The sequence below is a fragment of the Sciurus carolinensis genome, chromosome 8 (assembly GCF_902686445.1).
Source record: "Sciurus carolinensis chromosome 8, mSciCar1.2, whole genome shotgun sequence".
Taxonomy (NCBI): domain Eukaryota; kingdom Metazoa; phylum Chordata; class Mammalia; order Rodentia; family Sciuridae; genus Sciurus; species Sciurus carolinensis.
The window spans coordinates 105,866,942-105,885,854 of NC_062220.1; the positions used below are offsets into that span (position 1 = coordinate 105,866,942).

General features: G+C 39.6%; 1 protein-coding gene across 1 annotated transcript in view; it reads left to right on the plus strand.

Annotated features, from left to right (window-relative positions):
* Abca13 (ATP binding cassette subfamily A member 13) overlaps positions 1–18,913 on the plus strand; it is a 475,698-nt gene that overhangs the window by 215,831 nt on the left and 240,954 nt on the right. The window contains 3 exon segments of the mRNA XM_047562044.1: positions 4,312–4,508; positions 9,793–9,950; positions 11,039–11,269. Of these exon segments, the coding sequence (XP_047418000.1) occupies positions 4,312–4,508; positions 9,793–9,950; positions 11,039–11,269 (586 nt within the window).

The following is an 18,913-nucleotide window of genomic DNA, read 5'->3' on the forward strand; positions in this document are numbered from 1 at the left end:
TGGTTCAGGTAAGATAGCAGGAGGCAAGACAGTTGGTTCTAGTAAGATAGCAGGAGGCAAAGGAAGCCTCTACTCCGCTTCAACATTTTTCAGGGTTAAGAGTACATACAAAGAAGTGATTATATTGGTAACTGTGGACTTAAAACTTAGAAGTGAGGGAAGGAAGGATATCAAGGAAAGAGGAAAGATGAAAAATTGATTTTTGTGGAGTTAAGTGATTGCTGAGTAGAGAGAGGGGCTTTAAATATAGATGCAATCAGAAAAGAATGCACGGAATTGAGACACTGGAGGAGCTATGGTTGCTGGAAAGCTAAGGTCTAGGGTTTACATTGGTCGTGAGTGATTGGGATTGGTGATGGTGAACCCAGAATGCCCTACAATGGATTAAAATTTCCCACAATGCCTGGGGCTTTCCTATTACCTTTCTCATATTTTATTATAATTTGCTGTCTGATTTCCTTACATACTTTTTTTAAAACTAGAGATAAGATTCAATTTATTTCTCTAGCCGAGTAGGTGGCAAGTACCATGCAATGTAGGGGTTCAGTAAATATTTATTGAATGAATGAATGGATGCCTGAAGAGAAGCCTCTAAAACACATTCTCTGGTAGGTAAGTGGGGTCAATATGAAAGAAAGTCCTTTCCGCCTTTTCCTGCTGCTTAGCAATGTTCTCAGTTAGAGAATTTTCATGTTATTTTGAGAAGGAATTTGGAAATTTAAATTTACAGAAAGTAAATTTCTTTTTGTTATGTTACAGATTGGTAATTAGAAAAATACCAGCCCCTCTATTACCTTGGACTTTTGAAGAAAAATTACCAAGTAAAAATATTTGACTAACGTTTACAAATTGTTTTCTGCTCAATTGTTTTCGTTGCTGTGACTAAAATACCTGACCAGAACAATTTAAAAGCAAACAGATTTATTTTGGCTTACAGCTTCAGAGGCCTCAGTACATGGTTGAACAACTACATTGCTCTAGCCCCAGGATGAGGCAGAACATTGTGGCAGAGGGCATGGCAGTAGGGAAGGAGGAAAAACAGAGAAAGGGAACAGGGAAAGATATACTTTCCAAGGCAATGCTCCTAGTGATTTACCTCCTCCAGCCACACCCCACTTACCTTCAGTTACCACCTATTATTCCATTCACATTATTAATTCATCAAATTGATTAACCTACTGATGAGATTACAACCCTTACTATCCAATCATGTCCTAAAACCCCTCTGAACCTTGATGTATTGGAGACCATGCTTTCAACACATGAACTTTCTTGGGGACCTTCCAGATCTAAACCATAATACTTCTCCAATTTTAAATCTAATCAAAGTATCTGAATTATACTCAGAAACCAATGAAATGGAAATGACTGAACTTTATAGCTCTTCAGGCAATGTTCTACTCTCTCCAGACAATACCTTGTAGCTTAGAGTTCCAGGAATATATCTTCTCCTGGAGAACAAGTCAAGTCCTTTGCCCTTCATTGATGTTAATGGATATTGCATGCATGGATATGCATAAGTACAAATTAAATAATCAGGATACATGCTTTATTCTGGGAAAATAAACATAACATACTTGAGGAAGAACTCTAGACCCTATCAAAAGAGGGATGATTAACAGCTATATCCAATGGGTGTCACAGTGACCCAGTGGATGCCAGTATGCTATAATGGTGTATTCCGGTTTTAGACTGCTAATTTTAAATCTAGCTCTGCCATTTGCTTAGAAATCTGTTTACAATATATATAGTCTCTACCGTGGTTTCCCAAATATCATGGTTCCAACAACATGAAAAACCTGTTGGTAAAGTTGTGTAGAATATATTTATTTAAATATACAGAACAGTTAAAACAGAACCTGGCATATGATACATGTATAATAAATATTGATTATGATTACCAGGATAAATGCTGAAAGTTTTTAACATTTAAAAAGTTACTGGATTCCTTTTGGGGGAAAAATTTATAAAATGAATAAATGACATTCTTCAAACCCATTATTTTATTTTATTTTATTTTATTTTGCTCAATACATATTTATTGACTGAATATTGAACAAAGGCACATAATATTTTTAAAAATGTCCCATTATTAAATTCTACTATATTTTTGAGGTGAATAGAAACTTTTACTTCCAAGTTGGACTTCTCAAGATCCATAACTCACAGTCTCTTTTGGGTTACCATAGCACTATGTTTCTTCTTGTGTTCTAGTTGGGCATGTGTACATGGTGTCTCCCCAGGATGCTGATCTCCTAGAGAAGGACCTATGCTTTGTTGCTCCCCCTGTTCCCAAATGTACAATGTAAACACCTAGCACATGTAGATACCTTTGTGCAATCTTGCAAGAATTTATAAAATGCACACAAATAAAATAGACTCATACTTACTCTCTCTACCTCATTGTTATTGTCTATCACTCTTGGTATTACCAATTAAGAAAAAAAATGATGAGTAAATTTGACCATAAAATATTTTAATATGTTAAAGTTCAAAATGTATCAGAAAAACAGATTTCCATCAAAAGCAAGCAGATGTAGAGTGAAACACACTGACGCTAACCAGTTGCATAAGGGATAACAGAAAGCAAACCTCAGCCTGTGTGAATGCATTCCATTACAGAAACACAGTGCCATCACTTAACACTTTGCCTGGCACCTGTGCAGGGAAAGTGCTGTGACAGACCTACACGTAGGGGTTAGGGTATCTCAGAGTCAAGACCATTCTTGAATTATAAGGCCAAGCATAATGAGGAGGTGGGCTTTCAGCCTGTTTGGGGTAGGCAGTGTGGCAGCACTGCAGGTCCACACAGAAAGGTCATGTAGGCATTCTGAGCTATGTCAATCAAAAAATAGAGGGGATTGGTTTAATGTAAAAATATGATCAGAACATGCATGTTTGAAAATATTTGACAATCTACTGACATATTTCCTTGTCTGTCTTCTCTATTGACTGATCTCTAATTATTATGTCCAGACTGAACTTGAGAGAGTCACATCCACTGCTGTATTGGAATCATTCAGGTGGGAACATGTTGGTAGACTGTAGAGTTCAGCGGTTTCCTGCTGAAACTGAACCATTCATCTTCCTCTTTCCCACTTATGTATTTTCAACAATGGGTAACACAGAAAGCAAGGGCATATGTTACTGCTATAACCTTAGGTTGAGATTTAACCAACAGAAAGTGCACTCTGAACTTGGACTAAATATAAAATGCATAGACTGAAAACTAGACACTAAGAAGCTAGCTAGAACTTTTTCTGGGTTAGGATAGAAAGTATATGAATAATGAAGTGGACATGAAAAATTTACTTAGTCATCAGGCAAGCAAGTTCTTGGGACTCACTCAGTGCTTTGCTTAGTATTCTGGAATGTTTCCAAACTCAACTCTTGCTGAATCTCAAATATGTGGAACCTCTGTGAATCGTCAGCATCTGTATAGTCTGAAAGTCTCCCTCAGTTCAGAAAGGCCCTTCAGTTGCTGGTTATCTGGAAGTGATAAGAAACCCTAAAACAGGGTAGCAAACCTACTTGGTTTGGATGGCCAGGGGAAGGTTTCAGGGGTGCTTTGTTTAAACTGGGTCTTGAATAAGGAATGAGACTTCAATCAGGTGGTCTCTTCCTGTGGAGTTAACAGAGGGTAATAATGGTAAGGAGTAGAAGTTATTTCTGAGAATAGATAGTGGAGTCATAGACATGGGTGTGGGGCTGAAGCTTCACACAGGGAAGTCTTTAGGCTAGGTATCTGAAATTTTCTGAAATTCTTAAGACTGAAAGGTCCCTGAGAGAATAAGAGGTTTACCTTTATGTTAATGGTAATTGGTGATTTATACTTTGCAAGTTGCATGTCCTTGGAACTTCCTAATTATTTACGAAGGTTGGGAGATACAAATTGAGTGCACAGTGGTCCAGAAAGTTAAAATCTTTCTCAAGTGAGCCCTGGAACTTTTCTTCTTCTGACCACACTAGTGCCTCAGCCATTCAACTATATTGAGGGGATCCTGGTCTCCCCTTGGCAGGATGTCTGAATGAAATTGAGAGGCTTCTTCCAGAAAGGAGACAATCAAAGTATTTTCTAGGCACTTTACTTGGCAGACACTGTTGACCAGCATTGCACTTAACAAAGGGGTGTGGTGTCATCTGCTCATGTGGAAGGACAAGACTACTCTATAAAGACTCCTGTGCACATATAGCACCCAAGCCCCTTTAATATGATGATCTCCATCACCATGACTCATTATAGGTGGAGTGGAATTCAGAGCAAAGTTTTCAAGTGTTGGAGAGAAAAGTGAAACTCTCTTCTTATTTCAGAACTCTCAAGGATGTGGGGCTAATTCAGCATCAGCACAAACAAACTCAAACTCTCTCTGGAGGCCTGAGGAGGAAGCTCTCAATTGGCATTGCTTTCATGGGGACATCAAGGACAGTGGTTCTGGATGAGCCTACCAGTGGGGTGGACCCTTGCTCCCGGCGCAGCCTCTGGGATATTCTGCTCAAGTACCGGGAAGGTAGGACCTGGGCCTTGTTCCACTTTGTCTCCCCGCAATGTTGTGGCACAGGGAATGGATAGCTATTGTATGTGAAAATCAAGTCACTTTCACAATAAGGATATCTTTTTCTTTGGTACCAGGAATTGAACTCAGGGGTGCTTAACCACTGAGTCACATCCCCAGCCTTTAAAAAAAAATATTTTATTTAGAGACAGGATCTCGCTGAGTTGCTTAGGGTCTTGCTAAGTTACTGAGATTGACGTTGAACTCGCAATCCTCCTGTCTCAGTCCCACCTGCTGGTGGGATTACAGGTGTACACCACCATGCCCAGTCACAATAAGGATATCTTATTCTTTCTAGAATAAATAGAATCTTCAGACAATTTTAAGATATGTTTGATAATAGCTCTGTAGTGCTCAGAAATGCTTACTTTGTGTTTATCCTCTCAATATTAGCAATGCAACCCTCAGTGAGCAATATAATATGTGATTTCAGTTGATATTGTCTTTGGCAATATGGTGCTCCATTGTAGAAGCATGGGTGAGTAGAAAAAACCTTAAAGATCATCTAGGATCAACCCTCCTGTGTGAGTCTTCTGATGCTATTGGAAAATACCTAGATGGTTAATACAAGGAGCAAAGATCTATCTGGGCTTATGGTTTCAGAGGTTTCAGTTCATAGTTGGTTGACTCTATTGCTTTGGGCCTGTTGTAGTACAGTTTCTCATGGTGGGATCATGTGGTGAAGATGTTTACCTTGTGGCTGGGAAGCAACGAGGGAGACAGGAAGGGACCAGGGCCCTGACATTCCCTTCATGAACGTGTTCCCAGTGACCCAACTTCCTTCCACCAGGCACCACCTCCTGAAGGTTCCACCACCTCCCAATAGTGACACAGGCTGGGGACCAAGCTTTTAATACATAGACCTTTGGGGGGATATTTAAGATACAAGCCCTAGCACCTTCTTTTCTCAGATGAGGAAACTGAGGTGTAGAGAGATGAGCATGAGATGGGCTCACACAACTGTAGAGAAAATTGATGGAATACATGGTGAAACTCATGTAACTGATTTAGAGGGTCAATGTTTCTCCTCTCTATTATTTCTTAATTTCAGTGGAGAGCATATGATGGGCAGTTACTGATGTCCAACTTCTGGTTCTTTCTGTAGTTTAGATATCTAGGAAGCACAGCTACAGGGATTTTATACAGAAACATGTTTGTTTGGAAAGAAACATGGGCAATAGTGATATATATCTTGGTGCTGGTGAATACATTTAGAAGCTTTCAGAAGCAAGATTAATACAGAATCTTACAAAATGTCCTTTTTTAAAACATATTTTGCTTTTTTTTCTTTCTTTCTTTCTTTCTTTTTCTTTTCTTTTTTCTTTTTTTTTTTTTTTAGCACAATGCCTTCTACTTGACCTGAATCCTGGGGTTTATATTATTGAAGGAAAATAAAAGAAAGGACCTTTACTTTTTTTTTTTTTTTTTAACCATCCAGAGAGCTGAACTCAGGAGGCTCAGAAAGGATTCTTCAGTCTGTCACTTATGACCTACCATAGGGTAGAGTGAGAAAGAAGAAGGGGCAAAAAAAGGAATGATCCTATTCCTGTCCCACAATTTTAGAGGAAATCTGGAAAAAGAAGACAGAGAAGGAATCAGGGATAACTAACAAATGTGTGTGTGTATGTGTGTGTTTTAATTTTTTTTTTCCCCATTCTAACTTTGGGCTTGGCAATTCATGAGAAAAGCATGCTCCATGTGGGTGGTTCTGACTCCTCAGTTCTGTGCAGCTACCAAAGTCGATGAGGCTGAGTGGAATGCTGGGACCCAGGAGGTATTCCTGCTCTTTCCCCGGCCACGGGCTTCAACACTGAGGAGACAGAGCTTGCTAAAGATGGTGCTATGAAAGACTGGGGTAAAGGGTGGACTTGAAACTGACTAGATGGAAGCAAGGATAAATTTAGGGATATGAGGCCAGAAGGACCTAATCAAGGTGGAAGGAACCAGGGAGCATCTGTACTCTGAGACCTGATCCTTTTGGGCTTGTTGCACAATCCACAGACACTAAGGCCAGGAGGGGCACAGCACCAGGTGGTCTCCGGGAGACCAGAGGCGGCTGACCACAATGTATGCAAGTATCCTAATCCTTCCCCAAGGCTTCTTGTTCCATTTGCCTAAGTGACCTTTGGAGATAAAGGTAGAGGGCAGAAATGAGGAAATGTGAACCTTTTGTGCAAGACACTGAATGTCACTTAAAGGAACTGATTACATTTTGAGATGACTCTAATTTAAATTGGACTAGTAATTTCCCTGCCACTGCAAGTGTGAACTGATAAAGAAGAGGGATGAGAGATAGACAAGTAGATTACACTACCTCTGCACCATGAATTGTTGTGCAAATGAAATACTGAAAGCCCACTGCTCTTGCTTATTTTAAAAAAAATCAGAGATGAACTCTTGGAAAGGTTTAGCTGACAGAACCTTTGAGTAATGAACAGAAAGGTTACTTTAGACAGAAAACCAAATACAATGTAAGTCTAAGAAAAAGACAGCTTTCTTCAAATACTTTTTTATAATATTTCTCACTGTTATTCACTGCTTAGGATGATTTTTTTGTTGTTGTTTTTTGGTCTTTTGAGGATTCCTTTGGAATTGTCCCTGCATTGATTGAAGTGCAAAATCAATAGGGTGTAAACAGATTAGATAGGCAGTACTGAAAGAAAAAAATGCATCTTCAAAACTCTAAATATACAACCATTTCTAGAAACAGCCCCAAACCTTCAGGTAACTAACTGATAGAGCTCTGAAAGATAGATCCAAGACCGTACAAAAACAAATGATACCTGCTGAGTAGAAAGAGATTCTTCTATCAGAACACTAGTACACTAGGTGCTCAACCTACTGGGAATTTCATGTGTGTATTTCTTACTTAGTGGGAAACAATGTGATCTTTTGATCAGCCCTGGTGCCATTACTTCTGCGCCTCTCATGTAAAGATCAATAAGAAAGCAGAAGATACCAGACTGAGTTGGCATATCACAACTAAATCCCTGTACTGAATTTGATGCTTGGTCTATATTTGCTGTGTGATCTGGAGAAATGGTCAAATTCTTCTGAACTTCAGTTTTCTCATTTGAAAATTAAGACAACTGTATCATCTCGTAGGATTTTGCAAGAAGTGAATGTGCTGTATGTGAAAGCGCATAACTCAATATCTACTATGTGGGTGCTTGATCTATGACAGGCAGTCATTGTTATTATTATTAAAACAGATGAGAGAAGGAAAATGCAGGAGTTACCACTTTTGGAGGAAAGGAGGTAGAACATGCCATCTGAATCAGGGAGAGAAACAATGGAAGAGTGTCTTAGGGGAAAACAGAGTAATAATATTGTCCTTTGAGATTTAGGATGTGTCTCAAGTTGCCCTAAGAGCACTAAGGAACCATCATGGCTCAAACTTCTGTGACTGTTTTAAATTTGTTGAAAATTTATGTTATTTATTTACTATAACTGCCTTACAAAGGCATATTTGACAATGCAGATTGCATGTTTTTGTTGTATACAATGTAATGTTTTCCTAAGTGCATACATCATGAATTGATCATATGAAGCTAATTAACAGGTTCATTGCCTCACAAACTATTGTTGTGTGTGTGTACTGAGAACATTTAAGTTCTAATCTCTTAGCAATTTCATGTATACAATGCATTATTATTAACCATAGTCAGCATGCTGTGCAATAGGTCTCCAAAACTCATTCATCCTGCATAACTGAAACTTCATATCTTCATAGCCAAAATCTTCTTGTTCCTTCTCCAATCCCTGCAGCCCCTAGCAACCACCATTCTACTTTCTCTTTCTCATTTGGAAATTTAGATTCAAGTGGACTTCTAATTTTAGACTACTTCATTGTATGGGAACATATCTGAACTGCATAATAGCTATAATCAAAGTAACTAACCTGCCTCTGATCCCAGGCCAGGAGTTGAGCACATTTTCTTAGCATCAAAGGACTAAGGGGCAAAGTAATAGTCCCTGGTCTTTAGAATACATCTATAGCAAGACCTGGTCCCTGTGGGCCCTACTCCCTGCTGCTCTTGGGTCTATATTTCATGATTTCTTTAAAGATGGATTTCATAAAATGAATTAAAGGCATAGTCTTTTAATTCTTCCTCTCTATTGAAAAATATAAAATCAAATAGGGTTAAAAATATGTTCATTTTTATCTCTTTGAAAGTTTGCTTTTATAACCAGAATCAATCAATACATTTGTTCTACTTGATAGAACAGTTAGATGGGGCTCAATGTAAACCAATGAGAGAGTAGAAACTAAAAGTCAAAACAGCTTCTCTTTACGTTGCTGAAATAAATTTTACTTTTTGCTTCTCTGGTCTCTGCTCTTCTAAGGTAAATTTGAGACCTCTTTCTCCCAAGGAAAGGTAATAAAACTTTACAAGATGCTAGAATTCATGGAGGATACATATGAACTGAACATTGAAACAGCATCCCTGTCTGGGGTACTCAGGGAAGTGTCACCTCCTGGAAAGGCCCAAATGAATGAATCCACATGGTTCCATCATCCCTGATCCCTAAAGGTACCCATATATGCCAGGACAATTTCAGACATGGTCATTTTAAAACAAATTTTTGTTTTATTTGTTCTGATTAGTTGTACATGACAGTAGAATGCATTTATGCATTTTGATAGATTATGCATAAATAGAATATAATCTCTCATTTTTCTGAGTATACATAGTGCAGGATCACATTGGTCATAGTCATGTTTAAAGATTACTCCATGGCTCAACCTGGAACTTGTGGTTTTCTTATGCAATAGCACTTTTGTAGGCTATAGCCTGTAGAAGATCGGAGAAGAAGAGAAAGATGCTCACCCAGCTTTTAAACATTTCTGTATCTTCTTTACATTCATGTGGTTATCTGCCTCTAAGAATTAAGGAACAAGATTCTGGCAAAGGGACTTTGTGTTTTGCACCTCAGTTTCACCATGAGTGCCTGGCAGAGTGGCCCCCACCCCCTGCATCCAGGAGGGGATGGAGATTTATAAAAACAGCAGCCATGATCTTTGGAGAAACTATAGAGGAAAAACAGTTGAAGAGTCTTTAATTTGCAAGGTGGTCTTGGCTTGGTTTTTTCCACAGCACACATTTCAGTTGTTCCTACTTAAAATTGGTGACTGCTTTTCAACTGTGTCAAGGACCTACCATTCCAAGGAAGAATACATGGTCCTCCCCAGAGCCTTTGTCACACTGATTCTGATGTGGCCTGTGCTTGGACCTAGGTCGCACCATCATCTTCACCACCCACCACCTGGATGAAGCTGAGATGCTCAGTGACCGAGTGGCCGTCCTACAGCAGGGGAGGCTGAGGTGCTGCGGTCCTCCTGTCTGCTTGACAGAAGCCTATGGCCAGGGACTCAACCTGACACTCACAAAGCAAGTAAGGAGTACTGCTGTTTGGTTTCACTGGGGAAGTTCTCTTCCTATGTGTGGCATAAGGAACAAATAGTGACAGTCATGCGAGGATAAGTGGAAGCCTTTTGTGTACAATGGTCAGTTGCCAAAATGCGTCCCTCCAGGGATGAGCAGCAGGAGCTAGGCTTCGTGAACCCGAGGATGCATTTTATCTGCTAGAAGAAAATACACGAGGGCTCAGAATTACCTGACAGGTACTAGGAGCTGCTGCCAAGTATTTTAGAAACATTTTGCTGATAACGATACTCTCTTTATTTAGGACCCTAAAACTTTGCCACAAGTCAGAAGCAGAGTACTAAGGAGGTATAGCAAATGTGGTGGAACTGGGGACAACCCGTCTCACGTTTGCAACATCATTGCCTGACGTCACAGGGCAGCCATGGTAGCTGTGGAGTTGAACTGGGGGGTGTGGGAAGTCAATGTCAGCTCTCAGTGACTATGTCTGATCCATGGTGACCTGCAGAAAGTCTGCCTTGACCTCTGTGCTGTTGTTCCCATTTGCCTCCTCTCTAATTTAGAGTGAATATCTTGCTATCCTTGAAAGAGCTTGTTTTCTTCTTCAATTGGGATTCCTTGTCTCCCTTTTAAGAAGACTTAACCCTGTTTCTTGCAATCCATTCGCTAGAAGTTGAGTCTCCTTGTGATTCTTCCATGGGATGGAGGATGCCTCATGAATACAGACTCCCTGGAGGTTGGCTGCAGTGCCTGTAAGATGGGCACATGGGTCTGATCTTGACAGATTTATCAATGTGGATTTATATTATTACTACTACTTGTGGTGATGGGGATTGATTGAACCCTGGGCCTTAGACATACTAGGCAAGCACTCTATCACTGAGCTACATCCCCAGCACATTGATTTATATTTTAAAAAAGAAGAAACCAAAAAAAATACATAATGTATCATTGAAATGCCTGTCACTTAAATGCAGTATCCCATTCAAGTTTTTGAAGTAGAATTTATACATAATTTGCTTCTGAGTACACAGGTAATTACTATGTCTTTGAATTGACATCCCTTACTGGTTTCTCACTCTGTTTTCTTTTTGATAGGTCTCTGTTCCTGAGCTCTATGATCCCAAGGACCTAGCTCATGTCACATCCCTGATACAGCTCTATGTTCCACAAGCATTTCTCAAAGACAGCAGTGAGAGTGAGCTGACCTTTGCCATTCCAAAGGATGCAGACAAGGCCTGCTTCAGGGAGCTCTTTGAGGCCCTGGATCAAAACTTAGAGCAATTGCACCTGACGGGATATGGAATCTCAGACACCACACTGGAAGAGGTACTAAGAGATGCCGAAGCTTTTGTGGCCAGTCTATGTGCACTGAAGAGTTGTGGGTAGAGGGAGAGGATGGAGAATATGGTACATTTTTATTAGTGTCAAGCACAGTGCAAGCCTGTATCTGAATCTAATCATCTGACAGGTGACTGTTGTTGTAGGGATGTAGTATTTCTGTGCTTGAGAACTTTAGTATCTTTAATCTAGGATTGTTAGATATTCACACCATCTTCAACAGTGAATGGTTGGCTGGTTATAATTTGTCACCTGGAGGTGCCTACCTCCATACTGTGGACTTCTATCCAGGAACTGTGGTCCCACAGTGGGCAAACAGACCAATGCAGGAGAGTCTAGCATGCAAACACTGCTGAGTTCTGGCTAGCTTCCCACCTGCAAGCATCCCCATCCCTCTGTGCTAGGGCTGAGACCAACCATTGGATGTGGTGAGACCAACAAGAGTAAGATTGTGGGATTTCCTCAGGAGGAAGTTGGTGTGTTGTGCAACCCAACCAAAGATAAGTCTTGTGTGGAGTCCTTGAGGTTGACTCTGTGTGAACTGAATTTGAGTTTTCATTTGACATTGCTATCATCCACAGAAAGTGCTGCAGATTAAAAAAAGAAGAAGAAGAATGCTACAAACTAGAGTGAAAATTAATCTGGAAAGAATTTTGGACCAGTTGCTCTACTTTATCAGATTCAGGAATAATAGTAGTGTAGTAGTGCCTGATAAGGTTTCTGATTAGTAGTTGACACCGAAAGACTAAACCAGTATCAGAAACTTTAAATAATTATGAGAATTAAAATACCTCAACTTTCAGGAAGTTAAAATCTGAACATTCATTTGTGTTTTATAATGGATTTAGGGGCTTCAGGCCATCACTAGGTTTGTGACAGCCATTTGTGTGATCAAGGAGTGTATGACAGGCCCCCTTGCCTGTGGATTTGCTTTTCTAGGTTTCAGTTACATAGTCAACTGTGACCCCAGTATAGAAAAATAGACTATTTTGAGAGAGAAAGAGAACACATAACTTATAGAATGTACTTATAATTCTTCTATTTTATTATCATTGTTGTTAATCTCTTACTGTAACTTTTTTCCAAACTGACCTTTATCATAAGTATGTAAGTATATACTGGAAAAAAACAGTGCATCTAGGAATCCATATAATCCCTGGATTATATAAAGCATCCCTCATGGATAGGGGGAAACTATTTTAGTCCTAAGTAGACAGAAGCCATCATACCTTTTGTCTGGAATACTCTAGTTATAGAAGACTATAAAACAAAAAATGATATGCAATATTATAAAACACTTTTATTCTTAGATATATTTTATTCCCTCAAAACTTGTAACTGCTTGTTTTTCCTATTTTTAAGGTGGCAGAAATTGAGGCTCAGATAGGCTAATTTCTCAACCCTAGACCACACTGTTGAAAGTGGTGGAACTGCACTTGGACCTAGGTTTTCTAGTAATGAGTCACATTCTCTGAACATGCTGGCTTTTGTGGGTGAAACTCTGTACTCCATGGACTGTCAAGGTTGCACATTCATTCCCACTGCCTCCATTATGCCTTTTCTCTCTCTCTCTCTATTTAAATTTAGCTTTTAATTTTTTACAGACTGCATTTTGATTCATTGTACATAAATGGGGTACATCATTTCATTTCTATGGTTGTACACAATGTAGATTCATACCATTCACGTAATCATACATGTCCATAGGGTAATTATGTCTGTCTCATTCCACCATTTTTCATACCCCCTCCCTCTCATTTTCTTCTACATATTCTAAAGTTTCCCCATTATTCTCTCATTCCCCACCTCCTCTTCCCCATTATATATCATTCTCCACTTATCAGGGAAAACATTCAGCCTTTGGTTTTTTGGGCTTGGCTTATTTCACTTAGCATGATATTCTCCAATTCCATCCATTTATTTGCAAATGCCATAATATTCTTCTTCTTTATGGCTGAATAATATTCCATTTTATATATGTACCAGAGTTTCTTTATCCATTCATCTGTTGAAAGGCATCTAGGATGGTTCTACAATCTAGCTATTGTGAATTGAGCTGCTATAAACATTGATGTACCTGTGTTACTATAGTTTGCTGATTTTAAGTCCTTTGGGTATAAACTGAGGAGTGGGATAACTGGTTCAAAAGGTGGGTCCATCCCAAGTTTTCTGAGGAATCTCCATACTGCTTTCCAGAGTGACTGCACCAATTTGCAACTCCACCAGCAATGTATGAGTGTGCCTTTTTCGCCACATCCACTCCATTATGCCTTTTTTGATAAAGCAAGTTGTGGCACATGGTGACAAACAAAAAAAGCAGCCTAATACACACACATGATGGATATGAGCTGTTCCTTGAACCAAAGATTGCAGAGCCATTGTGTCCTTTATGGTATGGTTGCTATGTCCCTATTTTTGTTCCTCAAGTCTCGACACCAATGTCACCTCCACAAAATGGGCTCAAAGGCTGGGCTCCCCAGCGCCAGCTCAGGACATGCCCTCCTCTCCTGCTGCAGGCCTGGTATGATCTCTGTGTCATCTCTGACTCTCCCCTGGAAGTTGAGCTCTGGCAGTGCTCACTCCCTACTAGTGGTACCCAGTGCAGTTCTTGGCATTTGTGGTTGCTTAAAAAATATTTATTAATGAATGATGTGCAGGACTTTTCCAAAGACACATCTGGCTTCTCAGTGTAGTTATTGTCTCAAGAGCTTGAACTTTGCCCCCAGACACTTCTACATCCAGATCTTTCTCCCTCCTAGCTCTAGGTCATTGGATGAATCACTGTGATCTTGTGAGTTTTAGTTTTTTGATCTTTAAAATAGGAAAATCAGAACAGTTTAAATGGCTACTCCAAAGACAAATAATAATAGTCACATGCCTGGAACAAAGTGATCAAAAATGTTAATGGTTCTTACCTACAGTAGTGTGGCACGTGAAATTGTTGCCATTAACTTTGGAGTGACAATGGATTTAAATCATACCCATTCTATGAAATATACCTTTATCTTCATGGATTTTTGGCAGATAACAGTCTTCCCCATGCCAAAGTAGAACCAAGAATTTCCTAAGTGCCCTTTTCCCTGAACACTTGGATCAGGATAGGTATGAAGTCCCCCATGGATATAGGTTTTCAGGCCTGCAGCTCATTAAGTACCATACTTGGACCTGACTATTATCAGATGTCACTGCCTCTGAAGCTTGCACAGAGCGATAGCTTTCCCTTTCTGGGACCAATACACCTGACATGAACAAATTTAAAGGAAGAAAATACATTGGTTTGGGCTTATGTTTTTAGTCCATGGTTGACCAGCTCCATTGCTTTTGGTCTGAGAGGAAGCAGAACATCATGGTAGAAGGGTTTAGTAGAAGAAAACTTCTAGGCTCATGGTGACCATAAAGGCATGTGTGAGAGAGAAAGAGGAGGGGAGGGTACAAGATCCAGTCTCAAAGGGCACACCTTCAGTAAGCTACTTCCTCCAATTGTGCCCCACCTGCCTACAGTTTCTACCTCCTCTTAGCCATCCATTCAGCTATCAAAGGACTAACAATTCTCTGATGATGTCAGACCCTCATGATCCAATTACTTTCCCAAAACCCCACCTCTAAACTTTGCTGCCCTGGAGACTAGGTCCAAACCATAACATATAAAATATCTGAATATTAGACTAGAAAGCTAGTAACTTACATAATTGTGAACTTTGGACCAGCATGAGTCAGTTTCCCTGAGCCATAAAGAAATGCCATCTTTGAGAGCTGTTGCACTATCCTGAGTTACTTCATCATTTCCTTGGAAAGGAAAATTAAAATAATTTATTTTGGATTATAAGGAGACTTCGTTATTGTTAAAAAAGCTCAGACTTGTTAAGTGTCTGTCTCTGTAGTCACTAGGTTAATCAGGAGGTTTCCTGGTTGTATGGTGTTGTCTTCCGTGTGGATTGTACTTGTTTCCTAGTTTCATGGGCTCTCAGTGCAGGGCAGAATTTGTGGGAATATGGGTCAAGATTGTTTGAAGGAGGCACACTTATTAATGAAATAATGCATTCACCCTCAATAGAGTTATATTTACTTATTTATAGTTATGCTTGTTGTCAGGAAAAACGAATGTTCCTTTTAAGTGACATTTTATCTGTTGCTAAAAAAATAAGAAACCCCAGGAATCCTTTTAATATTTATCATTAAGAAGACTGAAATTTTGTGGAATGCTTGGCTTGAATATTTATGAATTTTAACGTTACAGAAAACAAAACAAAACAAAAAACGACAAAGAAGGTTTATTTCTTCTGGGTGGATGCTTTATTCTTAAATGTTTTTGCTAATTTTTGTGGTTATATGACCAACAATGCTATCTCCTCAAGGAGAAGCCTCAGAAATATTCATACTATTTAGTGAAAGGCTTATTCCCAACTGTAGAATACATAAATGAGACAGTTCAATGTTCTTTTTAGTAGTTCCTTTCTTTCCCCCACCTGCTTCTCTCTTTCTCTTTCTTTCTAATTATTAGTTTTGGTTGGGTTTTACTTCTGAGATGAAAGTAAAGAACCACAGGAATAAGACAAGTCGGTCCTGCTGTTTCCACATTAGCTTTGCTTGTGTTCTTCATGTAGTCTGCAAGAATCTTGCTAATCCTTCATTAGCATTGTTTTAGTAAAAACTAGGTAAATCGAAAAAATCTACTTAAACAGGCCACAGAAAAGTGCTCTCTATTGAAACCAAAGCCTTGGAGGATGCCAGTGGCCAACTGTGTCTGACACATTAGGAATTATGCTTCTTATAGATTCTACTTAGAAATAGGAACTGAGGTTTCTGTTTTCCTTGTATACCCCCCTGGGGCAATGCAGACCCCTTCCAAGAGCCCAGTGTGGACACAGTCTGAGGGACAGCACCCATCAATGCTCTCTGTGTTGACCGTGAGGATGTAATGAAGGGAGGAGGTAGAGAATGGGGACTGCCAGGACCAGCCCAGGACGCAGAACGATGAGAGAAGAGTCCCAATACCTACAATCACTTATGCATGGTTTCTCTATGGAACGACCACCCCCCCACACACATATAATACCCTTGATTGTGAATTGGGAATCATGAAGAGAACCACAAATGGGTTGATGAAACTGCTAGCATGGAGTATGGCATGTAGGCAGATGCTATTCTTTTAATTGATAGTGCATCATAATCAGTTTTCCATTGTTATAACAAAATACCTGGGTATCATAAGAGGAAAGAGGTTTATTTAGCTTGCAGTAATGAAAGTCTAAGATTGGGTAGAATCACCTTGTTGAGTCTGGTGAAGGACCTCTTGACTGCATCATAATATGGCAGATGGAATTATGGTGGGAGAGGATAGGGAGAGGCTGGATTCAGGCTTCTATAACAACCCATTTTCTCAGGAACCAATCTCGGAGACCCAACCCATTCTTTGAAACCATTATCAATCCCATCATGAAGGAGCTTGTGACTAGTCACATCCGATAGGCCTCACCTCTTGAAGGTTCTACTACCTCTCAACACCACCTCACTGGGGACCAAGACTCCCCACACATAAACCTTAGGGAGACACACTCAAACTATGTGCAAATCCTCGCACAGCAAATCATGGGAGATATCCCAGGAGTAGCTAACCTGAGAAACATCCCAGAGGTTGGGCTGTTCTGCACAGCACCTTCACAGTGAAATATCCTGCTCAAGGGCTCTCACACAGGTGTGCACAGGCCTAGAAGCTGGAACCTGGCTCTGTTTTCTGGGCTGTTCCCTCTTTCCACCTCCTGGCTTCTGCTTTGCTTCTTTATCCATCAAATTTCATGCCCACCTTCTCCTGGGATAACCACAGCTAATCCTGACTTCTATTCTCTTGCTAATTCTTTTTCCTGGATAGATGTGGCCTATTAAAAACTTGTTGTACTGTCAGTCCTGCCATGCCTAGAGATTTAAAACAGATATGAAAACTCAGTGTATATACCATTTTTGATAGGAGTTGCCCAATCAACAATGTCTATCTTAGGTAGTTTCCATTTTCCTGGCAAATTTTCTGCTGTAAGGATTCCATTCTATGGCTGCTCCCTTTCCTGCTGAAGGGGTACCTAGGTTGTTTCCTGTTTTCTGATTTTACTGATAAGGTGTTGCAGAAATTATGAACAGGTGTCCCCCACCATCTCTGTGGACCAATTCCCAGATTTACTGGCTCCATGGATATATAAATCTTAAGTCCTGTGATGGTGTCAAATAATTGATTCCAAAAACTATCATACACATTTGTGCTCCTGTATGCTTTTTTACCATCTGTCTCAATCTTTTTTTATCATTTTAAAACAAACCTCACATTCCACTCACATTTAAGATTTCTTAACTGACCCCTGGCTTAGTTTCTTCATCTGCAGTGGAAGGGGACTGGGAATCAGGGTGAGGACATTGACTCTTGTGATGTGATGAACTTTGATAAATAACAGACTGGAGTTTTGTTATTTTTAAAATTTATTTTTTAAGGATTTTTAGAGCACTAATAGTAAAATTGAGCAGAAGGTAAAATAGGTTTCCCTTTAACTATCCCTCACTAACCCTCACCCAGCCTCTCCACTATCAAAATGCCCCACAAAATTATACATATGATACAAATGATGAACCCACATCAATTGGATACATCACCATTAGCCAGAGCCCATAGTTTACCTTAGGTTACCTTGGGGTTGCACATTCTATGGCTTTGGAAAAGTGTATTATAACATGTGTCACTATTATAGCATCATACAGAGAGTTTTCACTGCCCTAAAAATCTTTGTCTTCTGATTATTCATCCCTTCCTCCCTCCAAACCTCTTTCTAGCCCTGATCTTTTTACTGTCTCCACAGTTTCACCTTTTCTAGGGGGGTCATAGAGTTGGGGACCAGGCAGTATGTAGCCTTTTCAGTTTGACTTCTTTCACTTAGTAATATGTATTTAAGTTTTCTCCATGACTTCATAGTCTGGTAGCTATTTCTTTTTAGTCCTGAATGGTATTCAATAGTCTGGATGAACCACAGATTATTTATCCATTCACCTGCTGAAGGACACCTTGGTTGCTTCTCAAGTTTTCAGTGAGGAATAAAGCTACTCTAAACATCTGTGTGCAGGGTTTTGTGTAGACATAAAATTTTAACTCATTTGGGTAAATACCGAGGACTGCAATTACTGAGTCATATATGAGTATGATAGTTTTGAAAGAAACAACCAAATTGTCCTCCAAAGTGTCTTTAGCATTTTGCATTCCCACCAAATATGAATGAGAGTGCCTGTTGTTACCCATCCTCTCTCTCCAGCATTTGGTGGTGTTAGTCTTCTGAGTTTAGCCATTCTGATGGTACTGGGATCACACTGTTGTTTCAATTTGCATTTTCATGACAACATATTATGTGGAGCATCTTTTCATATGCTTATTTTTCCATGTGTAAATAGTCTTTTGTGAGGTATCTGATAATATCTTTTGGTCAAAAATTTAATGGGGGTTGTTTGTTTTGTTATTGTTGAGACTTAAGAGTTCTTTGTTAACTGAATTTTCCTTGCCTCTAAAATAGGAGTATCTTCCCTAACTTCCACATAAAGGTTTTGCATGTGTCAAGTAGTAGAATAACACTGATTTCAGATTATACATTACAAGGTAGTACA